This window comes from Cataglyphis hispanica, chromosome 9 (genome assembly GCF_021464435.1).
Source record: "Cataglyphis hispanica isolate Lineage 1 chromosome 9, ULB_Chis1_1.0, whole genome shotgun sequence".
Lineage (NCBI taxonomy): Eukaryota > Metazoa > Arthropoda > Insecta > Hymenoptera > Formicidae > Cataglyphis > Cataglyphis hispanica.
The window spans coordinates 6,016,102-6,043,217 of NC_065962.1; the positions used below are offsets into that span (position 1 = coordinate 6,016,102).

At 39.2% G+C, this 27,116-nt stretch overlaps 3 protein-coding genes and 1 non-coding gene across 5 annotated transcripts; 2 read left to right on the top strand and 2 right to left on the bottom strand.

The window, feature by feature from the left end:
* Window positions 1-1,473: 1,473 nt before the first annotated feature.
* On the bottom strand, window positions 1,474-1,546 carry Trnar-ucu (transfer RNA arginine (anticodon UCU)). The gene has a single exon. It is a non-coding gene; the product is annotated as a tRNA-Arg (tRNA).
* Window positions 1,547-1,910: 364 nt separating this feature from the next.
* LOC126851947 (calpain-D-like) lies at window positions 1,911-13,896 on the top strand. 2 transcript variants are annotated; one of them, XM_050596299.1, is made up of 11 exons: window positions 1,911-2,901; window positions 3,513-3,874; window positions 3,950-5,313; window positions 5,501-5,740; window positions 5,812-6,204; window positions 6,369-6,670; window positions 6,769-6,805; window positions 6,917-7,242; window positions 7,315-7,657; window positions 7,812-7,990; window positions 8,129-13,896. In XM_050596299.1, the coding sequence occupies exons 1-11, from the start codon at window positions 2,513-2,515 to the stop codon at window positions 8,307-8,309; spliced, it is 4,116 nt and encodes a 1,371-aa protein (XP_050452256.1). In that variant the 5' UTR covers window positions 1,911-2,512; the 3' UTR covers window positions 8,310-13,896. The 2 variants fall into 2 exon arrangements, with proteins under 2 accessions (XP_050452256.1, XP_050452257.1); XM_050596300.1 differs by having other exon boundaries at window positions 2,800-3,058.
* A 356-nt stretch (window positions 13,897-14,252) lies between these two features.
* LOC126851990 (SET domain-containing protein SmydA-8-like) lies at window positions 14,253-17,227 on the top strand. Its single transcript, XM_050596418.1, has 5 exons — window positions 14,253-14,328; window positions 14,587-15,056; window positions 15,279-15,656; window positions 15,756-16,091; window positions 16,574-17,227. Exons 2-5 carry the CDS (start codon window positions 14,626-14,628, stop codon window positions 16,887-16,889), a joined length of 1,461 nt encoding a protein of 486 aa, XP_050452375.1. The 5' UTR covers window positions 14,253-14,328; window positions 14,587-14,625; the 3' UTR covers window positions 16,890-17,227.
* A 543-nt stretch (window positions 17,228-17,770) lies between these two features.
* LOC126851979 (protein NDNF) lies at window positions 17,771-27,010 on the bottom strand. The gene is made up of 7 exons (XM_050596395.1): window positions 26,641-27,010; window positions 21,938-22,068; window positions 20,460-20,772; window positions 20,037-20,283; window positions 19,313-19,546; window positions 19,030-19,185; window positions 17,771-18,150 (listed from the first exon to the last, which is right to left on the bottom strand). The coding sequence occupies exons 1-7, from the start codon at window positions 26,910-26,912 to the stop codon at window positions 17,782-17,784; spliced, it is 1,722 nt and encodes a 573-aa protein (XP_050452352.1). The 5' UTR covers window positions 26,913-27,010; the 3' UTR covers window positions 17,771-17,781.
* Window positions 27,011-27,116: the final 106 nt, after the last annotated feature.

A 27,116-nucleotide genomic window follows, 5' to 3' on the forward strand; every position in this document is an offset into this window, starting at 1 on the left:
GTATTGTTGAACGGAAAATTCAGAATGTCATGGTTATTTGGCAAAGACCGTTCGTTTTATATAATAATGGAAATTTTGTCTAAAATAAATCTTGGCATATACACATAAAGTGCGTGTTTATTTAATATGATGAGTAATTTATGTGTGCATTTGCTTATGCAAATAATAAATTGTAGGAAATTTTACAGCGCAATGTAATAAATAACATTTTATTTGTGCAATTTATGTCGATAAATTTATTTCTATTATATTTTTCTTGAATAATATAAATTTTATCTAATGCGCCTAATATTTATTTATTTATTTATTTATTTATATAATATCCCATTTTAGTTACAAATGTATTAGAATTTTTTAATTATACGTATTGAATTCAAATATAAAATACAATAATGTAAAATTTATTTATAAAAATACAAAAAATTTTAATTCGGAAACAAAATAAAATAAAATAAAATAAAATGAAATAAAATGTGACGCGTGTTTTCTTCTCTCTTCCCTTCCCTCTCTCTCTCTCTCTCTCTCTCTCTCTTTCTCTTGCTCTTTTTTACTCTCTTTCTTTAATTAAAAGTATAAATATCTTGCTTGTTGCTTCTTGTATGTTGTGCTCCAAAATTAGTTTTGTTTCAAGAAATCAAACAAAACTATCAAGAGAGAAATCAAAAAACTGTCAAGTTGATGCAGTCAAAGTAAGACACTTCTCGGTAAGAAGCAAAGAAGAAGCGTTTCCGTAAATAAACCGACGACGCGTGCTGTCTCGGTGACCAAAAGGGGATGTCACGTGAGCTTTCGCGAAGAAATAAATCTGGTAGATCCAGAGAAAGCGCGGAGAGTTTCGTGTGTCATCCCTTAATGATGCCACCGAGTGTAGGAGGTTCGTTAAAGATGATATATGCTAAAATTTCGCCATCATCTTCACCGTTAAATTCCTTGAAAACAATTCTTTTATAAATTATTAATATTCTCAAAAAAAAATATGCCTATTTAAAAAAAAAAGATTGCTTTATATTTAACTTAACATAAAAAAATATTTTCATTCAACAAAATTCTATTTACAATATATTTATAGACGTTACATACACACACACAATGAGCTCTTTCATTTTTACGTAAAGTAAAATCGAACGTCCTTCTAACGTAATACTGCTGACGTAATCTTACGCGATGTAATATACGATGTATAGGATATTATCTTGTGTTTAAAATATATTTATATTTACATAATTGCTTGAAATTTATACTGCTATAAATTTAAAAAGAATACTAACAAAAGTCAAGTATAAATTATTAATTATTTTGATCAAATATAAATAATCGCAAATATTCTATTACTTAATTTTTTTCTATTTATACAAAAAAAATAGTAATAATAAGTTTGTCAATAGATATTTTTATTAAATCTACTATCGCATTAAAATAAATAATACAGATATGTAAAAAATAAATACAAACGGCTTTGTACCCCGCTTGTGTCATCCCTGGTGGGGATCGAACCCACGACCTTTGGATTAGAAGTCCAACGCGCTATCCTCTGCGCCACAGGGACTTGATGCACACAACAGCTCAATTGTTATAATAGAAAGAACTATACATCCTTTATCCCTTCTTTACCAGATGTCGCCAGTGCGCACGGCAATTAAAGCGTCCAGTAATGCACATATTCCGTAATTCTGTAATAAACATATAATCTTATATTTATACAGAGATATTCGCATAACAAGACTATTCGATTAAATTGAAGACGTCTCATCAAAACAACGTATGATTAATGATTACAATTTTTTTTTACTTTCTTTAAGCAGAAATAGATTCTCGTAAAAGACATCAATATAATTATGAATACATAATAAGTATGCATTTTAGATTATTTATATAAATTTTTATAATGGATAAAAAATTTGTAAAATACTTCCACTAATCAATGTATCAGTTTTGAAAAATGTAATCGACGTTTGAGGGATGAGGGGTCCAGGGCGAACAACCACGCGCCGTTCCTGTGAGAGTGCAACGGGGACGAGAGGGATTTCATCGCAGCGGAAGGGATCGACGGGAAAGATGGCCGTCGCGGAACATATGACAAAGAACGGCGGGTTCCAGTCGCGGCATCCGACGACGGCGACATCCTCGCGACGACGAGCGGAACGCGGCACAGCTGATCGTCGCCGTTAACAACCGCCGCCCGTCGGCGGCCGCGTCGTCGCGTTTCTCTCAGTGCGGCGACGGGGCGACAGGAAAGATCAGAGGACAGACGAAAAGAAAGAGAAAGTGTGTGTGTGTGTGTGTGTGTGCGTGCATGTGTATGTGCGCGCGCGTGCGAATTCGCGTGGGTGTCTCTCGGGTGAGAGAGCGCGACTGCGAGGGGGTCGGAAACGAAGATCGACGTGGTCGCTCTTGGATCCCCGTGGGTGCTGCTCCGTGGTCGCCGTCAACGCCGTCGTGTGCCGCATCTCCGTGGGTGACATAGTGGTGATATAGCGCGGCGCAGCGGGGGAGCCATGACTACGCGTGGAGAATGGGCTCGATCGCGTCGGTGCTGCAGTGGCATTGCTCGGAGTGCGCCCTGATAAATCCTACGGAGAGCGCGAGATGCGCCAGGTGCGGGCTGACGCGACTCAGGAGCGACGAGAGGCTCGGCGGCCGTCACGACGATCGTGCCTCGACGATCGTCGTGGAGCGTAGCGGTAGCGCCGGGCAGGAGGGCGCGGGGGCGCACGAGCCACGGTCGACGAGGGGAGAACGCGAGGAGGACGGTGAGTGCCCGCGCGCACGGGTGTCGTCGTCCACCTCCGGGGAATCGACGCCACCGACGCCGCCGCCGAGGACGGATAAATTGACGGCGCGCAACCCGTCGCTGCTACCCGTCGGCCAGCGCGGCGAGTCCCGACGCGCTGTTACTAACGGGTGAGGGTCGCGATTTCATCCCCTTCCCATTCCAACATCCTTTACCTCTTGTGGCTCCCTTTGCTTCCCCCCCACACTCCATGCGTGTTGGTGTATGCCTCGAGGAACCGGCGATCTTGTCACTCTACGTGGATATCTATCTGACTTGTTTGGATCGGTACTATTTTGGTATTAAATGTGATTATCTGAGTCTTTTATGTATGTCATGTTTATATCAACAGTGAACATAAGATAAGATTGTGTAGCGCATTTAGATTTCTGTCTCCTGATTATTGATATGATTTACTTATGTTGAAAGTGTTTACATTGAAGAAACAAACTAATTTTATATATATGACAAGTTGCATTAGATCTGCATTATAGGACTGTATTGTCTGTTTAAGTTATCAAATAAATTTAATTTTTTTATAATAAATATAAATAATTGCCTGTGTGTACATGTGTGTATTGTTTATGAGACAAATGTCAATTATGATTATATTTTTTTTACTACATTTTCACACATATACACACTTTATAATTATTTCTAGAATGCAATATTTTATTACTTTTGTAACATTGTTACAAAATATTGTTATATTCTTATGTAATGTGTTCCTATAAACTTGCAGTTCCGTGAGATATCTGTCTGCATGCGAAGTTAAGAAAAATTTACATTGTGGTTCGTGGAATGGCAGCTCATCTGAGAGGATACCATTGAAACGTTTTTCATCTTTACCTTCTTTAATCACACAATGGACTTGTATTCGATGTCTATTGGACAATAACTGCAGTTCATTGATTTGCGCGGCTTGTGATGCCAGTGCATCAATAGCTCAAATCGATGGAAAGAAAATTGGTGCACGCAAGAGCAAAAAGATTAATCTGCATAAAGAAAGTCGTCTTAAGATCAATTCTGGACTTTTGGCAAATATCCTAGATGTGAATGCTAGTACGAATGGTTCCAATAATAATGATAAAATTAATAATACAGGTGAGTTTTATAAATATTACAGTAGTTAATCGAAATGCATTCTACGCATCATTGAATTGCTTTAAAATTTTTCAGGCATGGCACAATTGACGAGCATAAGTCGAAACGAAAGACAAAGAGTGGACCATAAAGACTGGATTTTACCATCAATTGGAGCAATGGAGTCCACTGCGCTTCCGTTCACAGATAATACCGATACCTCTCAACGCTCTCCGAAACGGCACAGTCCTTCTATGTACGAACGGGTCAAGTCTAAAGTCAGTCGTTCGTTATCGAACGGTTCTGTTGTTCAAAAATTATCGGAACATGTGGTACAAAGACCCACGAGTTTAGTGGTACCGGAAACGCGTCAAGATGATGGCTTATGGAGCTGCGACAATTGTACGCTGGATAATGCGCCTGGTTTGGAACAGTGCGAGGCATGCGATGCTCCTAGGAGTCCCGCGCCTTGTAGCGGAGTGGTTATTAGCGTGCCAGCTTGGGTACCGCGCGCCCTGTCGTCTGCGGGACCTCTATCTTACAGAAGATCCTTCTCCGACGCCGATTCCGTCGCGAACGTGACACAAAAGAAGACTGTCAATCGTAGAAGCTTGAACGACGAGGAACCGCCCGCTGTGCCGCCTCATTCTATCGGCTTCAACTCGAGACCAAAGTATTCCTACATCGGGATCACGGATCCCGATATACCACCGCCGTTGCCAAAGAAACAGAGCAGTAAGTTAGGTCTGGTGCCGACGAAGGCGCACAGCGAGGCGACCAGTCCAGTGAGCGATGTACCGAACATGAGTCCGCTTAAGCGTATGTGGACCTGCAGAAAGTGTTCTTACGCATATAATCCGTTGTGGTCTAGCGGTTGCGATATTTGTGGCTCGTCCAGGTCGCCCCCATCGTTGACGCAACCCAGTTTGATAACCGTCACGAAGGACACGAGCTATCCGACGCATGCACAATCGCCGATCGTGGTATCAAGAGACAGTGTCAGATATATACCACCAAAGTCAGCCACTCTGGCCACGGCGGAGTCCGATCTAGACGATCAGATTGATCCACCGTCGCCGGTGTGGACGTGCAAGAAGTGTACTCTACTGAATGCCGCGTCGAGAACGACGTGCGAGGCTTGTTGCGGCTCAAAGCTGAAGAGCATCATGCATTTGGAGGATGCCACGCTGCGAAAAGGCGAAAGCTGGGTATGCCCGTCGTGCACGCTGAGGAATCCGCTCTCGGCGCAAAACTGCAATGCCTGCAAGACTTTGGCAGACTTTCTGGAAGTTCCGAAAGATAATAGAGCTCTAGGTCAACGGAGTCCAAGCCCGAGGCTTTGCTCGACTCCGACGAATTCCAAAGCGGTTACCCCGAGGCATAGAAATTCTGTAAGAAGAAACGGTTCGTCAGCAGCTGACAAAAGGCATTCGAGAACCAGAGATTCTTCGCATGCTCAAGTTAGTATTTTTTTTGGAAATTGGAATTTTCGGAAATAATTTATTGGCACATAATTATAGGAAATAATATATAGTTTGCCAATTCATCCATAGTTTTTAATTTTAATTCTTATCTAGCTCGTTACATTAAAAGCTAAAACATTTCTAGTATTGTCTTATTTTATAATTTTATTTTCATATATCTTAGTGGCAATGCAAATTGTGCACGTACGAAAACAAGAGTTCGACTGTTGTTTGCGAAATGTGCCAAAGCTCAAAATCGCTGTCTCAAGTATCTGGAGATAGAGGAATATCTGGGCTCCTCGAATCAGGCACTAGTACTCTTAGAATACAGCGGCAAGAGAGCGTGGTGATGGAAAATCTCAGGCAACTAGAGGAGAGAGAAGCGCTAGAAAAATGGGAGCGCATTGTTCGATATTGCAAAGAGGTAATCTGTGTGTGACTAAAGTATCGTAAATTGATAATGAAAATTAAACGCTTTTCACACTTATCTTATAGACAAATGAGCCGTTTGTCGACGATTCGTTTCCTCCTGCTCCGAAATCCTTGTACTATAATCCCGCGGATACAAAGGATAATCACGTCGTCCAATGGAGAAGGCCACATCAAATTAACGTGGATTCAAGTGTCGATTCTAAACTGCCTTGGGCTGTCTTTAGGACACCCCTACCCTCTGATATCTCGCAAGGTGTCTTAGGAAATTGTTGGTTACTATCGGCTCTGGCTGTTCTCGCCGAGAGTGACGAGCTAGTAAGAAGAGTTCTGGTCATGAAGGAAACATGCCCCGAAGGTGCTTACCAAGTTAGATTGTGTAAAGATGGAAAATGGACGACGGTGCTCGTTGATGATCTATTACCCTGTGATAAGAGAGGTCACTTAGTGTACTCTCAGGTATATCTTGTCTGTATGTTACCAAAGATGCATTGTAGATATTATATATTAATATCTGGTATATATCTTCATATTCATTCATATCTATTTTTAAATCCGTTTTATTTTTATTTGCGCATTGTTATTTGCAATATTATTAGTGATATATGCATCTTATGTTAAAGGCAAAAAGAAAACAACTTTGGGTGCCGCTAATTGAAAAAGCAGTTGCTAAAATACATGGCTGTTATGAAGCCTTGGTATCTGGCCGTGCTATAGAGGGTCTAGCGACATTAACTGGTGCCCCATGTGAGAGCGTGCCTTTACAACCGTCAGCATTGCCAAGCGAAGACGAACTCGACAGGGACCTAATATGGGCACAACTCTTGTCCTCGAGGCAGGCTATGTTTTTAATGGGTGCTAGCTGCGGAGGAGGTAATATGAAGGTTGACGAAGAAGAGTATCAACGCAAAGGTTTAAGGCCAAGGTAATCGAAAATTTGATTTATTTTACATTATTTAAATTCTGTTTTGCATGCTTTATTTTCTATCATTAATTTCTAATTAAAACGTGCTTTTTTTCTAGGCATGCGTATTCTGTCCTCGATGTACGCGATGTACAGGTAGGTTTCATAGATGCTGTACTTAGCTTAGCGTTTAAATTAACTTAGCTTGAAACATGTTATATCACACATATCATCTTGATAATAAAAGGAAATTATTATATTTTATAGGGAATACGGTTGCTACGATTACGCAATCCTTGGGGTCACTACAGTTGGAAAGGAGATTGGTCGGACGATAGTCCTATATGGACTTTGCAATTACGAGAGATGCTTATGCCACATGGTGCTTCGGACGGCGTCTTTTGGATATCCTTTGATGACGTTCTAAAGTACTTCGATTGCATTGACATTTGTAAAACAAGAGTCGGATGGAGCGAAGTGAGATTACGCGGCACTCTTCCTCCGTTGTCGTCTCTCAGACATTTGTCGTGCGTCCTTTTAACAGTATTGGAACCCACCGAAACGGAGTTTACGCTGTTTCAAGAGGGCCAAAGGTAAGATGATCACATTATCTCGTGCGTGCGCAAGCATATCATATAATATAATACAAATAAATAATTTTATAGAAATTCAGAAAAGTCGCAACGTTCTCAACTGGATTTATGCGTGGTAGTTTTTCGTACGAGATCTCCGGCCGCTCCGGAAGTTGGTAGACTAGTAGAGCACAGTAAGCGGCAAGTACGTGGTTTTGTCGGCTGTCACAAGATGTTGGAGAGAGATCTGTATATTGTTGTGTGCCTAGCTTTTAATCATTGGCACACTGGGATGGAAGATACGTCCAGTTATCCAGAATACGTTCTCGCTATTCATAGTTCAAAAAGGCTTCTGGTCGAACAGATATCACCTCCTGCCTTTGTCTTAGCTGATGCTATTATAAGCTTAACATTAGCTAAAGGACAACGGCATGAAGTAAGCAATTAAATGTCATATTGAATAATATTACATTATACTAATCCATTATAATAGATTATACTAACATAATAAATTTACTGCTATAATAATACTCTATAATATTATAATATAAAAGGAAGTACTGCTTAAAATCATATTCATATATAAACAGGGCAGAGAAGGCATGACCGCTTATTATTTAACTAAAGGATGGGCTGGTTTAGTTGTAATGGTCGAAAATCGTCATGTGAACAAGTGGATTCACGTAAAATGCGACTGCCATGAAAGCTATAATGTTGTGTCCACAAGAGGACAACTCAGAACTGCCGATAGTGTTCCCCCCCTTCACAGGTAAGATATCATTGAATATTTTTTCTCTCGGCACAAGATTAAATTTTATAAATAATAAAATTCATAAGAATTTGAAAAGCATAAGCTTTTTCTAATTGTTTTTTATTAAATTTTACGTTATTCCATCGCTTTTTCTAGACAAGTCATCATAGTTCTAACGCAATTGGAAGGTAGCGGAGGTTTCTCAATAGCACATCGACTTACGCACAGATTAGCTAACAGTGGAAATTTGCACGATTGGGGACCGCCTGATACACAACATTGTCCTCAAATTGACACTCAGGTGGAAGGTTTGCACAGTCCTCGCTTAATAACGTGAAGTATAAAATATAGACCGAACGAAGGCTGAACATTACTGGAGAAAAGTATTGTCAAGTGTAATAGGGAATGAATCTCGGAACGTTGAAAAAATTGACTGACAAAAACCAAAGCAAGCTAGAAACATTTCAGCATATTATAAAACGTTCTGAAGACATTAGAAAACTCTTTGTGCTTTCTAGCTGATAATACTTCACGGATGCTCTTAGCGTTGCAACATGCTCAGCATTGGACATAATACAATAAGTAACAATTAACGTATAATGGCTCTGGACCCAGTGATGAAAAAAAAAAGAAAAAACAACAAAAAACAGATATCTTCTTTCGAATAGATAGTGTGGTTCATGTACTTTGCGCGCGCTGACGAGAAAAAAGAAGAACTTAGAATGAAAAAAAAAGTATAAAATACGTGGAAATTAAGTGTTTCTGCTAGAACCATTGAACCCCATAAAGAAGACTTATGGAAAATTGAATATTTATGAAGAAACAAGTTGAACATTTTGCTTGTTATATAAACAAAACAAAAAAAAAAATTATTTTCTCAACTTAACGTTTACGCATCGTAAGGAATGACAAAATCTAAAGAGATTACATAATAATATAATATATATAAAATGAAACCATTAGAGAAAACACATTATATAAGGATGTGTGTGGACACCGTACACATTGTTTTTGGAATTGCTTAGAATGTAGTACGTTTATATCGGATGGGGACATTTCCGATTTAACCAGTGTTTACATGCCGATCTATTGCTGTAACATGTAAGGCCGTATTTGAAACCCGCATTTAAGAGAACTTGAATTCTTAGTTGTGTGCACGCGCGCGCGTGTGCGCGATATAAAAAAAGAGGCTGGAATTTTATGCAAGAATTTCCATGTATCGATTAGGATAGAACGTTTATCTAGATTTTGTTGTTCCCCCATCTTGCAAAGAATGTTAAAATGAATGTAACTTATGGTTACAAAGCGAGAAAGAGAGAGAAAGAGTGAACTAAAAATCTTTCTTGAAAGTTTGAAAATATCTGGACTCGTTCACTGCCATTCATGCAATGTATGTATATAGTTTATTTTTGTTTCATAAATTTCACTTTATTAGTCTTGGGGGACAGAAGTTGGAATCGTCAATTCCTCATATACTTGTTGTTATCATCCTTGATAAATTGATTACGAAATACGGGGCAAGCATGGCAGTTAGCGGGTTAAAAATAATTAATTTTGTGTTTATGTATTTTTTTAAAAAAAGTGTTTTTTCGTCCAGCTGATAACGCAGTCATAAGATGAATTTTTGTCAGGAAAATTCAATATTTCGGTTTTAATGTCAAACTGCCATATTCCATGTTTTTAGACAATGGTCGATTGGCACGCGCAGCATGTCTTGCAAATTCTATTGAATCAAAAAATTGTTTAGTGCTCTCTATATACATTGAATGTGGTGATGCGACAATACGCGATGCTGTGATCAGTCAATAATGCTTCGACTTGAACCGAAAATTTAATTCTCTGTTATATCTTTTGTTTAACAGAGAGACTGAGAGAGAGAGAGAGAAAGAGAGAGAGAGAAAGAGAGAGAGAGAGCATTGTGAACGATATTTCAATTAACAGTACAAAATTCCCGTCTACTCTAAATTCGCTCGTTTTATATAAAAGTAAGTGAGTGAAAATAGAATCGTATAAGTTTTACTTCGAGACAATTTTTCTGTTGATAATTTGTAAATTATATAATATTGCTGTTAATAATTTAAATTGTATCAATTATAGCTTAAATTATGGTTTTTATTCAAGTCGAATAATTAGTAAATATCACTTTATATCGATTTTTACACGTATCGTATCTTAAGTTGCGCAAGCTTAGATTATTCGAGCCACCTTTTTCATATCGCAAATCGCAATCCCATTTATGCGATTGCTTCGCGAAGAGATAAAGCGCAAGCGAGACGTTTTTATCCCTCCCCCCTCTCCCCCCATCGATCTCAAAACAGGCCGAATTGTCTTAGCGAGGCCTAAATGTAGTAACTTTAGTTTTAAGAATTAAATGAAGAACATAGTTTCAGGAAATGTCCGTTTAAATAATCCGTAATGCGTGTGTTGACGAAAATACGTCCAAAATAATCAATCTTCACAGCGTGACGCGCTCAAAGTTCAGTAAACGTTTATGATCGAGAATCGATTCTCTTGCGCGATGACTTAAACGGCACGACGTTTTAGCACCGGTCAACTAAACTGCCTGCGAACGTCGTTTAATTCATCGAAACAATCGAGAAATTTATTCTCGAATTATTCTACGAGTACTCTTAATATATTTGCAGTAGATTCTGTATTGAGTGGCCTTCGTTTACAAAAGATACTAGTTTCGTAAATATAAGACACGGACTACCGGAGTTGTGCGTTTCAGGAAATTGGGAATAATAAAAACTTAGAATTCATCAAACACAAATATTGCAAAAGCGAGGAAGAAGCTGATCTTAAAAGAGAGAAGAGGACGAGCGTCGTGTCTCTCCTCGTATCTCCTCCCCCCCCCCTCCCACCTCCGCCCCCTTCGCCACGAAACGTACAATGCTCTTATTGTGAGATCACGCGCGCACATTTCTTAAACAAACGTAAGATCTAGAGGAAGAATCTCATTTTTTGTACCAGGCATGAGTTGCATTTTTCGCGAGGACAGTGCTTTGGAGATTATATACGGAAACGCTAATACACCTAGTGCCATACGATGTCGTCGTCGTAACGACGACGAGATTTAGCCCTTCCTCGTATAAACGGACGGCGAGCCCCGACGATGACCGTACATATTCGCATGTCATAATATAAGCGTCCCCCTTCCCTCCCCTCCCCTCTATCCCGCGGAATATAAGCAAACAAATAATCTATTTTACATAATTGCATAATCACCTGAGGCTAAAAGCATTAGGAGAAACGTTCCCGGCGTTTCGCGGCGTTTAAGACCGCAACGTGTTCGGCGCTGTTTGTCAAAACGCGATGAATGTGAACGTTAATTTATTAACGGATATTGCGCGGTAATCAGCGGTGCACGCGCATTTTATTTTTCCTGTGCACGCATACAGAACAAATCGATAGAGTCGTCCCACATAGCAAAAGGAGATCTATTGCGGGAAGATTATTTTCGATGGCGAGAATTGTATGGTATCTCTGAAATAATTTATTTAAAGCGCATAAAGACAGAGATGTGCCTGGGGAATATTTTTAAAATGTACTAATGCAACCATCCGCCATCTCTTTCTTTTATTAGAGTGTATCTTTATTAGAATGTATCTATATTCTTAGTGTGTTCATGAAATATTCTTAGAACGTCACTGTGAAAAAATTTTTTTTGCAATTTCCATTTCTTTTATCGAAATATTCTTTCTGCAGTTCATCAATATATAATGTATCATTACTATGTGTTTTTATAATTTATAATTTGTGCTTTTTATATCAATATATAATATATTCATAATATCGCAAGAAATCGAAATTGTCTGCGTGCGTGTTTGAAACATTCAGGGACCGATATCAATACATCCCGAGATTTTTATTGTTGTGTGGGACACTTATTGATATACCAAAACTGCAACAATCAATGTTATTCCACAGCTTGAAAATATAAAGAAAAAGTATAATAAATGTATGTCAGTCGTGGAGATAAAAGTTTCAAGCAATATTGAATAATATTGATTGTTTTAGTTTCGCGCGATTTTGATATATTTTGATACAATGGAAAAGAGGCAAAGTTCGATCGTCGCCATTCTGTCAAACAATCGCCGCGAAAGATCTGCACAAGCTAGAAGCGGACAAGATGTACATTTTAAGAGCAATAACTCATCGTGCGTTTAGCGCTATTACTTAATTCTTCTCGATAAATAATCACACATTTATATTTTTAAAATCAGCAGCACTACCGAGCCTCGATTAGCCTTTACGTAATGTCACGATTTATCGGAAATTTCTTTCTTTACATTGTATCTCTAGGAGTACTAGCGGAAGCGGAATAAAGTTCAACACAGCTGAGTATTATCGACACAAAAGTAGCTCTTAACGCTAAACGCGCGGCGAGAGTGCAGGCCTACGTAAGCACAAACATCCTGTATGAAGGAAGTACCATTTGTACATAAAGACGAATAATTTATTCTATTTATGGGAGAGAGAGAGAGTGAGAGAGAGAGAGAGAGAGAGAGAAAGAAAGAGGAGGGGAGCTGGCGTTGTGTTATATTTGAGTTGTTTTGCATGTGCTTCGATGTTTCCGTCACACGCGGCTGCAAGCCGCGCGGCGAGTTTGTATAATGCATTCTATATAAATATAAAAAAAAAAAATATATATATATATATATATATGTATATATACACACAACACACACACATAGCGGAGTTAGAGAATGATATACCGAGATCGAGATACGACGATGACGTGCGAGGCGTCTCGCGCGCGATCCTCGAAGAGTGTCGTTTCTCTCACCTAGAAACTTTAATTTTCAATTTGTTATTATTATTATTATTATTATTTATCGCGTTTTAGGGCGACATATTTCTCCGCGTATTCGCCGTCACGCGAGTGACCGGCGGGATTATTTAGGGACGGCCGCACGCCATCGCAGAGTACCTAGGAATATATTCTTAATATGTGAAGAAAATATAAGAAAAATTAACGGTGTCTCGTTGTATTTGTATAATAAGGTGTAAAGAGAAAAATGAAAAAAAAAAAAAAAAAATGGTGTCATTCTCATGAGCGACTCATATTTCGTAAATGATGCTACATACGTACCGGGTGCATTCTAAATTGCATATACAAGCGTTAAGTATCCATATAATTTTTATCTCGATACGATGGAATTAGAACGAGCGACGTGGATCCGATACAGTGGATGCAATGTCAAAAATTTGGGAGATGAAACTTTATATTTACTACCGTGGAATCCCCGATTAAAATTGAGATTGGAGATTTTGATGATTTACTTCACTGATCGCCCTGTAGATTTTTGATTTGATTGGTATTTGTTCGAAAGTGTCTTTTTTGTTCTAATTCCACAGACCGAGCGCGAAAGCAGCATTGATTTTTCTATAATTTTAATGTATTGATCCTTGTGAGGAAATGAAAATCGATTTTCGAGAAAGATTTAAAAGAGCGAGGACAGAGAATGCGAGATCAGCGGATATCAAGGACGCGAAATTATCGTGGCAAACGTTATATCATACGTTATATCGCGACCATTTTAAAGAAACGTACTTTAAAGACTCCGAGTATAGCGGAATATAATATATAGAGAAAAAAGAAATGATGCTATTGGATGCGCGTTCACTTTTATGTCATTCAGCTCGCGGCTGTGATCATTTTAGAAACACCCATGTACGAACCCGAACCAGCAATCAACTTTGTGATAGTCTGTGTACCGTATCTGGTGAACATCGTTAAACTAATCCCATCCCCTATAGATAAGGTGTAATAATGATTAGACTCTCATCACACACACACATACAAATACACACGCAAAGGAGAAAACATATTTACTACGTCATAAAGCGATAATGAGATTGTGTTGTCCCCTGATTTGTATCATGTAGGCACGTTTAATAATAAATCGAAATATTATCTAGATTGTTTCCAGTTCTACAATTAATTTTACCATGAAATAGTCGTCGGGTTCAATTAAAATTTGCATAAAATACAATTTTATTTTTTTCCCTGCCACGAGGTCTAAGGTAAACTTGTCATTACGTAATACCATTGCCGGTGATGATTTGCATTCGATCGTTTTATATTTTTTATAATTTATATAATCCTTTAATTTTAAATTTGAGTGATAAAGAAAAATATATATTGAATACATAAATATTCACGCGATTTATATGTATCGATACATAGATCTTTTTTCGCTTTGTCTTAAAATAGTAGCGCGTACGTCCGGTCTATAATTAAACGTAGCCGTCGTGCTCAAATGCCTGCTATTCAGTGTGATAAAGTTAGCGGCCAGTGCACGATGTTTCCGTAATTATTAATTCCGATTTAGGCTTCAAAAATTGAATGAGTGAGTAAAATATAATTTCGATAGTGAATAAGATATAATTTCCGATACTCATTTTAGCATCTTTTTCGAATTAAAAATAATAATATACATAAATAAAGCAGTAAAAAATTCGGTAGTACAAAGTGACCTACATTTTTTATTTACGTTCTAGCCCAGTTTAATTTCCAGTTCTAAATTAATTGATTTTAACGGATTTTACAAACAAAAAAAAAGATTGAGAATTAAGGCCTAAATTAAATTTTTCAATTTTATCACAAGGATTTTTGCTAATAATCGCGGGGGAATTAATAATCGATCATGGAAACCGCTCCGAGTCGTGGCGCGTGTCCGGTGTGCGGTAAAAACGCCACGCTGAAGTGCGGTAACTGCAGACGCGAGTTCTACTGCGACAAGTCGCATCAGTCCCAGGACTGGCCGCGTCACAAGTCGGCGTGCATCGCCTGGGAGATCGCTCGCGATCCCGATCTCGGACGACACTTGCTGGCGACCAGGGACCTGGCACCCGGAGACGCGATCCTGTCGGAGGCACCCTTGGTCTGGGGACCGTCGATACACGCGATACAGCGGCTCTGCGTCGGATGCGGCAAACGGTGCGACGGCGACATCAACGGCGCGAGATGCGGCGAGTGTGGCTGGCCCGCTTGCAGATCCGATTGCGAGGGACTGTCCGATAAAAGGAGGCACAGGCCGGAGTGCGCTCTTCTTGCGCGCGCTAGAATCATTCCCAGGTATATCGCGTGTCCCGACAGATTCAAGCAGATAATTTTTGAACCGTTTCGAGCCTTAATTAGCGAAATGACTTAACGAGGGTGGGGAAATTTATTTAATCGCGATCTCTCGTCGTGAAACGTTAGACGCGCGTCCTCTCCTAAAGACGCGCGGGCGTTTCTCAAGTCACACTTGTCTTCGTTACGTCGTTAACTTCGCGATTCACGACTCTACGCCCGCAGATGCGAAGTTCTTCTGGTCATTCGTATGCTGATACTGTGGCATACAAAATCCAAACGCTGGACGACCTTGGCGAATCTGCAGAGTCACGAGGACTCGCGGGGACCCGGCACGGACGCTTACGACGAAGTGACGAGTATAAGTCAGCATCTTGGGCCGCTCTTGACAATAGCATCCGAATGCAGGGACGTTCTGCCCAAGATTTGCGGGCTGATCGACGTCAACGCCTTGGAAACCGTCCCGCCGGAAGGCTCGGTGGCGATTTACGAGAACGCGTCTCTTCTGGAGCACTCTTGTATGGCGAATACGCGGCACAGTTTCCGCATCGATGACAGAGGCAGACCGCGCATCACGGTATACGCCGTCACATCCATTAAAAAGTACGTCTTTATTTATGTCTCTTAAAAAAATAATCTCGTTCCTTACATTTTTATATAAAAAATTTATTATTATTCTCATAAAATTACAACTATTTTTAGAGGGGAACACTTGACCACCATGTATACGCACGCGCTTTGGTCCACCAGGGTCAGACGAGAGCATCTTCTCGCAACGAAATACTTTGCTTGTCGATGCAAACGTTGCGCCGATCCGACGGAATTGGGCACGCATTTAGGCACTCTAAAGTGCCCTTGCAAAAATGGGCTCATGTTACCGAACGATCCTCTGAATTCTAACAGCGACTGGTTCTGCAACGTGTGTCCGGGAATAGTGACGTCCTCGGAAGTAGCGCAGTTGATGGACAGATTAGAGGAAGAAGTCGCGGGGATCATGAAACAGGCGACCGAGCACACTTTATCCGATCTTCTGTCACGGTAACATCTGTCGTCCTTCACAATAATATTTATTCGCGTTAATTTTCAATTCAGAACACAGTAATATTTAATTATCTAGACAGCACATAATATTTATAATAAATATATTTTTTACTTTTTATTTTTTGAGATATTATATAAATATTTTACATTAAAAAAGAAATCATAAAAAGTTCATTCGATATGTTATTCAAATATAGACTAAATATTTTATATAATATTTATGGTAAGTAAAAAATAAATATTTATAATATTTTATAAATTTTTTTATAATATTTATGATAAATCTTTATGATCTGTTATATCTAAAATCACAAAAATAATTATAAAATATTTTGATAAATAATTTATAAAATATTCAAATAACTATTATAAATATTTTCTACATATTTTAGAAATATTGTGTGCTGTCTAGGTAAGCATCGGTACATAAATTTCTTATATTATTATGCGCGAGAACTAAACAAACTCGTTCATTTTAGGCTGACGGTGCTGCTACATCCTGGTCATCAGCATTGCATATCCGTGAGCCACTCGCTGGTACAACTATTGTCGCCGAACGATCCACGAAAATCGGAATTATGTAAGCTCATCTTGGATACGGTAACCCGATTGGATCCGCACGGTGCGCGCTTAGCGCTTTATACAGCGGTTACTTTGCGAGAGCTCGCGTCGTGTCCTGGCGAGGACAGGCAAGCTCACCTCTCCAGAGCAACTTTGCTGTTGAAAGCGGAACCACCGAACTCACCCGGTGAGAAATTTCTCAAACTTGTCGAAATGGAACTTCGAGCCTCTTAATGATAGAGGAATGGGTGGTGGCTATATTTTTATTATTCGAACAAAGCGTAAAACGAGAAAGGATTCGTTTTTTTATTAAAAATATACGAAAAATAACGCAATGTAATATTGCGTGTACGATTCCTTATCATTTTACTTATCTAAATTTATTTATTCGTTTTCTCAATTTAGAAAGTGTGATTTGTTCACAGATATACAGGTAGCCATAAAAGTGGCAAAAATATTCAATGTACTTATTTATAGAATAATAAGTGTACGTATAAAAAGGCTTATAATTACAATATAAAGAATGTACATACACGTATTACGCAAATATCAAAATACACGTTAATAATGTACACTCTTATGGTCGCTCCGCATTTGCCGCGGGTACTGATTGTACATACATTATCGTAAAATCTAGACTAGATAACTGTGTGCCACGTGAAATGCAATTGAACGAAATCCAGAAGTTATTCCTCGTTACACGTGTTATACGTTTTATTTTGTTGATCTACTTCAATGTCTTCTCACATTTGGTTGGCGAACGAATTTAACAGCAAAGATAAACTAATATGCACGTGCGAAGAGAAAAAAATATTATATTTATCGAGCAAAGATTGAAACTTTATATCGTATAGTCCTTTGTACTCTTACACTTTGTCGGGGAACAATTTTGAAAGATATAAATATTTTGATGCGGCTATTTACTTCAATAGATTTTTGTAACTCGAGTCGCGCATCAAAATAAATGATAATTTACGATATGTTTCGATTCTCAAAATATCGCGGACGGCCGTCTCTTTCTATATTACTGTTTAATGAAAAACAACAAGTTGACCTTGCACTCACCGACGGTGGATTATCATCGCGTCGCTATTACATAGTACTCGCTTGACAGGAATCGCGTAGATTACGTTACGCAGGTACGTCGCGTGCGCACACCTAGCAGAGGATAGGACAAGGACTGACCCTTGAGTTGCGCTGTGATTTGCAGGAGGTAGGCTTTGCCCGGTTGCAGCCTCCTCAAGGTGAACGGCAGTGCGCGATCCTTTGGAGGACTATGCTTCTCCTCGCATACCTCGAACGTGTATTCGGACCGCCTGCGCCGATGAAGCCCGCACTGATCGGGCACGGTCGTGACGCTGGTTAGGGACGATGAGCTGCGCAGCTCCTTCACCAGGATGCAATACTTGGCGGCACCGGCCGGCTCCACGCCTATCGTCACCTCGTGGCAGGTCCTCAGGGATCGGTACTCGCGCGGCGGGCTTCTAGATGGTATCTGCGTCAAGAATGCGATATTCAATTCACGCTCTTAAACGGATTTGAACGGAAGATTTAATTTCAATTCGATGATGCGATTTCTTGCAATGTTTTATATTATTGCAAATTTTTAAAGGATGATACCAGATTTATCTCCGTTTGAAAAGTTATTGCTTTCGCGATTAGAAAGCATGAGAAGAGAATAGAGAACAGAATACACACAAAAGAATTTTTCACGGTTGTTAATATACAGGATGCTAAAAAAAAAGTGGTACCAAAGTTTTAGAGTATGTAATATTCGTAAAAATATTTTTTTACGGTCTTATATATATAAGTAATATTCCAAAAGATCTTAATAAGTAACATTGCAAAATCATTTATTTCCGTGTTATAAATAATTCTGTTATTATAATTATTATATAGAACTCATTTCGAGTATGTATTGTATGATTGTATTGTTTTCTAGAAAAGTGAATGAGAATGTGTTGAATTGTATGGCCACCTCGATCACCGAAATTTAAATTTGTTAGACTTTTATTTATGAGGACACTTAAAAAGCATGTGGTGTATGCTACGTTAATTGATAAATTGAATGAATCAATACAAAAAATTAAAAAATTTAATCAACAAATACAAAATAAACTTAAAATCTCTGAACGTTCACTCTTCAGTGAGAAAGCGTATCGAATGTTGTATTGAAATGAACAAAGGATACATCGAATATCTGCTGTTTAATAATAGAAAATGCTTTATAAATCGGTAATAAATGATTTCTGGAGTACTACTTTTTAGATTTTTTTAGTTCGTTTTTACGAGTACTATATACTTCTAAAATTTAGTACCATCTTTTTTGAACACTCTATATATAAGAGGAAATTTGCGCAATTTGTAAACGTACTTGCGGATAAATAGTGGACGACTCCTGTGTGGCTAGTACTTTTATCGTGGATACTCGAACTAGTTCCTGCGGTGTGGTCGATATACGTAAGGTGTACGTCTTACCGGGTGGTAGAGGAGGTACACGCAATGAGGCATACCCAACCACCTCTTTTTCCTATCGATCATACGAAATATACACTTATATAAGTATCAACGACGTCGCGCTAAAGAATTTCGATTAATGACAGAACGATCAGCTGTTCCATCATCGGTCACATCTGATCGCTTTCCGTAAACTTTACCCGTAATATCCCTTGTCCGCTCAGTTTCGCCTTCACGATGCCTCCGCCGCAGGGAAGTATGTGAAAGGTGCTCGAGGTGTTGTCCGGAGGCCGGTAACGGAAATTGACGAAACCATCCGTCTTTCGTAAATTAGCGGTAGTATAATGACCGGTACGTAACGTCAGCTCCGGCGTCTTTTTGAACCTGATCGCGTCGACGGCGACCCGATTGGAAACGTTATTCCGGGTGTTCACCTGTGTCGGACGATATACATTTCTCATAACTTAATTACAATATGTGAAATACAGCTTAATACGATTAAATCTGTAATTTTTACAGAGAACGTAAATATAATCTGCCCTACGAGGAAGGTGGAGGAATTAATAATATTCGCGATTATTTTTTATTCTTGCATGAAAATTAGAGCGAAAGCGGAAAAAATGTTCCTTGCGAGTATACAGGGTGTTAAAAAAAGAATCACATATTTTGAAAGCAGGTAATATTGATAAAAAAAAAAAAAAGAAATTTAACACAATCGATAAAAAAATGATAGAGTTCAAATAGAAAGAATCTATATCTTCGAAGATATTAATTGCAGGACTCATGTTAATTATACTTTTTTCACGTTTTGATCAATACTATTTGCTCTCAAAATATGTAACTTTTCTTTTAATACCCTGTATTTTGTCAAACTCGCTCAATTTCACGAACGATCGATACGATTTAACTTGATGAAAGACCGACCACGTATAGAGTAAAGTTGTACGTAGTGTCGTATCTCATCCTATGAAGCGTCAGTTTGGTCTGCCGCACGCAGTGCAGACCTTCCGGGATGCCCCGATGGTGATGCTCCTTCGAGGACGATCCAGTTCTCGGAGCCGAGTGCGGATGAGTTTTCAGAACATTCTGCGCCGCGCAGAGCGTCGACGGGTGCGGCTGCGAGCCCGAGGTGACAGCTAAACAGTAGTTTGACAGATGAGGATCTACGTGGCTGGAAAAACAAATGTTCCATGTCGAGATTGCACTCATATGACGAAGTCATCGACGCGCGAGTTGATCTTGCACGGAAATCGCGCGAGATATACATTCTTATCGCTTATCTCGTTTATCACGTGCATCCCACGCACGTCGTATCGTTCGGAATGAAGCGGATGAAGGAATGAATACCTTTTGTTCCAGGAGATCGTCAAGCGCCGTTTACTGCGCCGCTGCTGAAATCTCAGCGAGCGATGTCGATGTTCCTTCTCGCTCGCGTACAGTACACCCGGTACGTGGTCCAGGGCGCTGGACGTCGCGTAGAGAAGCACCGTGCCGGGCGCGCGTTCCGCCGAGCCGTTGCTCGCCGACTCCACGGACTTGATCTCGAACCAGTAAAGACCGGCCCGCGTCTTTGGTATCGTGAAATTTTGGTCGTCCGCGCCCACGTACGTGAAGAGTGGCGAGCCCGGCTTCAGAGTCTTCACGGGCCACCGCGTTTGAGCTATATGATAAATTGATTCGCAATTATTCGATCGATCTACAGGGGGTTTATTCGAGCTTCGTCTCGTCCGCGACGCGATCGCAAACAATGCGATTTATAAAATACATGTCTGTTAAGTTATTATATAATGCGTTATTTTTTTTTTTTTTTTTTGAAAATTATCCTTGATCGTTTCAATCATTTTCGCAAAGAGTATTATAGCAATTAAAATATCTTGTAAAATCACACACATATACAACACAATTTCAATTATATACAATAGGTATATACAATTATTTCATATCTTTGGCAATATTCTTTTTTCCTATTTTATATTTCTTTACTATATTTAAAATATTATACAGGGTGTTCCTAAATAAATGCGAAAAATTTTATGAGATGATTCTTTATCGAAAATTAAGGAGTGTCTTTCATATAAATATATATTCGTATATTCCTCTCTAAGGAGTTACATTCCTCCAAAGAAGAAAATGAAAATTAAATTTTTTTTTTTTCAAATTTTGGACAAATTAGAATCTATTTTTTTCAATATTTAATAATAATTTTGTTTTATTCGCTTTTTTATTTTATTCTAAAATTTAACTTCTTGTAACTCGAAACCTATGATAATATGATAATGTATTTTTTTTTTAAACTATCAATTTTACGAAAAAAATAAAAGAAATGAAATAGTTTCTAAAGGAATCAAGCTTTCTAAAGCATATTTTTAAATGATCATATTCCGGTCCATTAAAAAGTTCTAATAAAAAATTGAAATTGAATAAAAGTTGTTAATTTCATCCCCTTTTTTATAACGATAGGAAGATTTAAAAAATAATAATAAGTATCCTTCTACTAGTGGAAAATGTCCACCAAATTTCATTTTTCTAACTTGTCCAAAATTAAAAAAAAAATAAATAAAAATTTAATTTAATTCTCGATTTTCCCTCTTAATTTTCGACAAAAAATCATCTACAATTTTTTGCATTTATTTAAAAACCCTATATAATATTTTAAATATAGTAAAAAAAAATATTTTAAAGAAATATAAAATAGGAAGAAAAAAATATTGTCAAAGATATGAATGTCAATGATATCGACAATAATGACAAAATAATGTTGAGCGCTACTGGTTCTTTACGGTATCCTTCCAGTTATTATAAGAATGAGCAGAATTTCACCGTACACTTTACTCCTTCCGCTTCCTGATCGTTTTCGGGCGGCTCCACGTAACTGACCGTCCAAGATATCGGGCCGCTGCACGGGCTAACGAGTAACGTGAGAGGCGGGCCTTCCCGTGGGCTCAGGTAATAGAACCTGCAAGAATTTCATCTGCATCCAGTTTGATATTGATGTTCGCGGCACGTTGAGCGTACGCAAACCGTCGAGTAAAAATGCGATAATGCATATATGTATATATATATACATAATACGATACGGTGTGTAATGGCATGCGCGACGCGATTCTCTCTCCGAGTATCTCGTCGCGGAAGACACTTTACCTTTTCTTTTTCAATATCTTTATCACGCGGAGGAAGATCGGCTCTAACAAGTCGCGGATGCCGCATTCCGCACGTGTCGACGCGAAGCGACAAAAATCGCCACCGTTTTATCGGCTTTAACCCCGGAGCAAAAGCCTCTCGTTATCATAATCGGCGTCGATCGGCAACTTTTAATCCGACGGAGACCGTGTAATCGACATAATTACCCCGGTAGTCGCCGCCGATCTCGGAGTCACGCAACATACGTGTACCCGCATACGTATTATACTCTCTTGTGTATCCATCGTGCCGTTATTATATTTAGTCACAAGTTCCGAGATCGAACTGATACTGATGCTACTTTCCGCCTCCCCCCTCCCCCTCCCCCCAACCATCCTCCGGTCACCCAATCTTTTTCTCTCGAAAGTTACACCGATTAACTTTACGCCTCGACGATGCTGCGCTCATCCTGTACCGCCCCCGCTCTCCTTCGCGGGTCTTGTCGGGGATGCTCTTCTTTTTCCTCTCTCTCTCTCTCTCTCTCTCTCTCTCTCTCTCTCTCTCTCTCTTTTACGTCGATGTCGAGAACGCGCGCGAGTCAACCCGTTAGCTTCCAATGCGTCGCAGCCACCGTCGCCGCCGTCTTCGTCGTCGTCGTCGTCGTCGTTGTCGTTTGCGAGGAACGTCGAGACGCCGCGCCGGCCGCCGCAGCCGCCACACGTGCTCCTCTCGTTCGCGCGTCTGGCGGTGTGCGAGACAGCTATTGTAAAATTAGCGTTGGGGCACAATGCCGGCGTCGCGGCGTCTGGGGTCGCGCAGCCACGACCCCCGTGATCTAAATCCAGCATCGTCGAGTCGTCCGCGAAAGAGAGTAAGGGAGGCGGGGAGAGCCCCGAATTGATCCTGTTAGACGGTCTGTTCCCTCTCTCTCTCTCTCACTCTTTTTCTCTTCATCTCGCCCGGATGTCTCTGTCGTGACTTTCTGCCCCAAGTTTCGTGGAAAGTCGCGACCGAGATAGGTACGGCGCTTGGCGACGCTCTTTCCTATTCGAGCGCGAAGGAAATCTGCGCAAGGTGCGACTGGACGTGTCGCAAACACCACGATAACGCCGATAATAACGTCGTTAAGATAAAGTTGAACGTGGAATTGGTCGAATCTTCCTCACAATCATTGGGTCGAATTACGAATTAAATTTCCATTTTTTATTAAATTTCTATTTTTTATTAAATTTCTATTTTTATTCTTTCTATTTATAATCTTATCGATGTCGCAGAATAAATGTAATATTAAAATCCTTGCACGAGAGAAATGGAACAAATGCTATAATAAGCATCGCTAATTTTGAATTCGAATTCAATTGGAATTCAATTCAATTAGCGAATATAATAATATTATTAAATAAAATGTCAATGGTTTATACCGATTGTTTTCTCGAATTATAAGGGACTCAAAGTAAAGATCTTTCAGCGAGAAATGAGAGAAGAAGATTTAAAGCATTCCTTTCAATGCTTTCAAAATTGCTTGACCTGTAATACTCGCGAAACAAGGTAGACTTTATATAATGATTATCTTTTCTATCAAAATCGCAAAAAAGAATGGACTCTGAGAGATCACCGTCTCTATAGCAGCGCGTAAAAGACGTCATTTAACAATAGAATCCGCGGCACGTGGAATCAGCGAGGTAGGCAAGTGTCGTGGCCTTCGTGTAGCATATTTGCACGCGTGAAAATATCCGTGGTATGAGGATTCAGGAAACGGTCTCTATTAATAATTCGGCGAGTGTAATTCTACCTTTATCATTTGTGCTGACAGATAAATTATCTACCGCCTCTTGAGACAAATTATCTATCTGTACAAAAAAAAAAATGTTCCCTCGCATTACGGCGATTAGTAAAATAAAATCAAGTGTCACAAAATATCTTTTTCATACAATTTTTTCAAACAACACGTTATTAAGAAAAAATTGCTCTTTTTAAACTTGCGGCGTTAAATAGCTCGAAAATAAATTTGCAAAGTATTTAAAAATAGAATCATCCTCAGTCGGTCATCAATCGTCGAGAATCTTTGATAATGCGAACGTATCGAATCGAAAACATATCATGTCCATTAGATATCAAAACGCACTTCTTCAGTTCCCAAAGACTTTCGCGAGTGAAATATTAAATATTAAACCTAAATGCCTGTTCTTCGTAAAATCAAAAATTTGTAACCGAGAGAGAGAAAGAGAGAGAGAGAGAGAGAGAGAGAGAGAGAGAAGCGTGTGTGTAATTCTGTACCTCGACTTTACTCAGACTTTCGTGGAAACCATCTGATAGAAGGACTTTATGACGCGTAGCGTCGCGACGGATCGGACCATTAGACGCCGGGTGCATATTGTGAGGGTGTAAAGGAGATATGTACAAGAGGACAATAACGGAGCGGCAAAATTTTAGCGTCCGACTTTACAGTCCGCGCATACAACAGTCGGCATTTTTTTCTTTATCATCGGGGAAACTTTAAAGTCATTCACCACGTATGAACAATAAATGATTTCTCTCAATTAAGAGAGGAATTAAAACGAATAAGTAGTGAGTCGATTTGATTATTCATTCTATTATCATTCAATATTTAATTACAGTCCACTGATCCATCCAATCAAATTCAACACAATATTATCAAAAGCAGTTATTACGAAACTTTTGGCGTTCGCGAAATAGAATTATTAAAATATAATAACAAAATTAGAAAGGCTCTGATACAAATATAACAATATGAATAAATAAAAAGGGCTAATAAGAGCCGGGAGCCAATACATTAATAATGGTATATTATTATTATTATTTTTTTTTTTAAACCCAAGAAATTTCCATTAAGTCGTTTGGATTTTTTCAAACGTCTTAAAGGAAATTTCTTGGTTAAAAAAAAAAATAATAATAATAATAATAATAATGGTGTGATCAGTGTGATCAGCCATTTTTATTTATCCTTCCTATAGATTCTCTTAAAAAAAAAAAAAAAAAAGTAGTAGTATATTAATTTATTGCACCTGGCTCTTATCAGCCCTTTATATTTATTAAAGTTAAATAAAAGTAAAAAAAGAAATTTGTCTGAATTATATAGAGCAGATTGCTCATGGCAATAGAAATGATTTTTACGACGCTCGTCGTCGCTCGGCCTTCATCTGCTCTTCTCGCGTGCGAGAACGTCGTATATAACGCGCCTGTATTCATTCACTCGCGAGTGAACGAAAATATTGGCTATAGCCGGCCTCTCCGGCTACGCGATGTGGGTCGAATGTGGATCGAACCGCGTCGTTTGCGTACGCAAAATGCGTGCATTGAATTACGTGAACGAGCTGTTCGTCAGCCCGCCCGTGGTTGACGAAACATGGCACGGGGTGCGTGACGTTACTGTAAACGTTCGCGGTTCCCTCTCCGTTGTGTGCGTATTCGGGCAAACAATTTACGCACTCAAAAATAGTTACTTAAATATTGTATTTCGCGTCGACTGAATAGAGACAAAACGCACGCAGCTCGCCTGCGCTGCAATTGCACTTGCGCTAACTTTGCCGTCTGAAATTTGTATTGAAAACGAAATGCAATTTTACCGCAAATCCGCAACTGTCGCGAAAAAAATTCCAAAAATTTTTTTTTAATTTTAAATTTTAAAGTGTCAATTATATTTTTAATATACGTCGTCGATTATATTATATTATACAATTTCAATTTTAAACATCATGGCGCAAATTGTTTGTAAACAGTTTTATCGTCACAAAAGTTAGTAAATAAAAATAAAATAAAATAAATAAACAAAATAATATAATAAAATAAATTAATGTAATAAAATAATATAGTAAAATAATATAATAAAAAGAGAAATAATATATTAAAATAATATAATATAATAAACAAAATAATATAATAAAATAAATAAAATAAAAAGAAAATAAAAATATAAAAAATTCTCTAAAGCTAAATAAAATAAGATAATCGAAAAACTTGATGTTAAATTATGTGTGGCTTGCATATGATAGTTTAAGCCATACGTAATATATGATTTTATAACAATATCATTGTAACACACAAAACATTTTATTGATGAAGATTAATGTGTCAAAATTTATACCTTCTTCTTTCAATAAATTCTATCTTTTCCAGAAAAATTGAAAAAACCTATTAAATTTCTATAAAAAAATCACGTCGAGACAATCCAGTGGACTCGTGCGGAGTTTAATCGCGATAGTGCAGTGTGATAATTATCCGGACTAGACACACCATCTCGGATAATCGAATTCAAGCGAACGAGGAATCGACACCGTCGCCAATGAAACGATACATATGCGGTATCCGATTCTCGTTGTGACATCGGTCCAACTATCATTATCCGTCCCCTCGGCACGGAATCTACGACAATCTACTAAATACTCACTGAGACACGTTGCCGGGCCTGATGGTCGCCGGTATCTGGTACTCGGGATGTAGCACGCCGGTGCGGTTGAACTCCTGGACGCGGGTCGGCTTGTCGGCGCCGAACGGTCTCGGACTGCCGATCGTCCGGTACAATTGTTGTTGCTGTTGCTGTTGCTGCTGCTGCTGCTGCTGCTCCGAAGAAGGCTGTTGCCGGGCGCAGAAAGGGCAACCGTCGCAGCTTCGCGTGATCGACGCGAGTATCATGAGGATGCCGATCGTGATGCACGACATGATGATGCGCGCCAGCCCAGATGGTCCCCTTTCACCCCTCGGGTCTCTCGATCTAATAGACGCTGACGACGGGGACGGCAACAACGACGACGACGACGACGACGACGACGACGACGACGTCCGTCGTCCAGTGGCGAAGGAGTTCGACTGTGTGCCGAGAACGAGCGAGCGGACTGCCGTCGCCGCCGCCGCCACCGCCGCCGC

Coding starts and splice junctions, on each gene's coding strand:
- LOC126851947 (XM_050596299.1), top strand. CDS start 2,513: ATGGGCTCGATCGCGTCGGTGCTGCAGTGGCATTGCTCGGAGTGCGCC. Junction 3,875..3,949: donor TGATAAAATTAATAATACAG/GTGAGTTTTATA, acceptor AAAATTTTTCAG/GCATGGCACAATTGACGAGC. Junction 5,741..5,811: donor TTGTTCGATATTGCAAAGAG/GTAATCTGTGTG, acceptor CTTATCTTATAG/ACAAATGAGCCGTTTGTCGA.
- LOC126851990 (XM_050596418.1), top strand. CDS start 14,626: ATGGAAACCGCTCCGAGTCGTGGCGCGTGTCCGGTGTGCGGTAAAAAC. Junction 15,657..15,755: donor GCCGTCACATCCATTAAAAA/GTACGTCTTTAT, acceptor AACTATTTTTAG/AGGGGAACACTTGACCACCA. Junction 16,092..16,573: donor TTATCCGATCTTCTGTCACG/GTAACATCTGTC, acceptor CGTTCATTTTAG/GCTGACGGTGCTGCTACATC.
- LOC126851979 (XM_050596395.1), bottom strand. CDS start 26,912: ATGTCGTGCATCACGATCGGCATCCTCATGATACTCGCGTCGATCACG. Junction 22,069..26,640: donor AGGCCCGGCAACGTGTCTCA/GTGAGTATTTAG, acceptor AAATTCTTGCAG/GTTCTATTACCTGAGCCCAC. Junction 20,284..20,459: donor ACGATCTCCTGGAACAAAAG/GTATTCATTCCT, acceptor TTGTTTTTCCAG/CCACGTAGATCCTCATCTGT.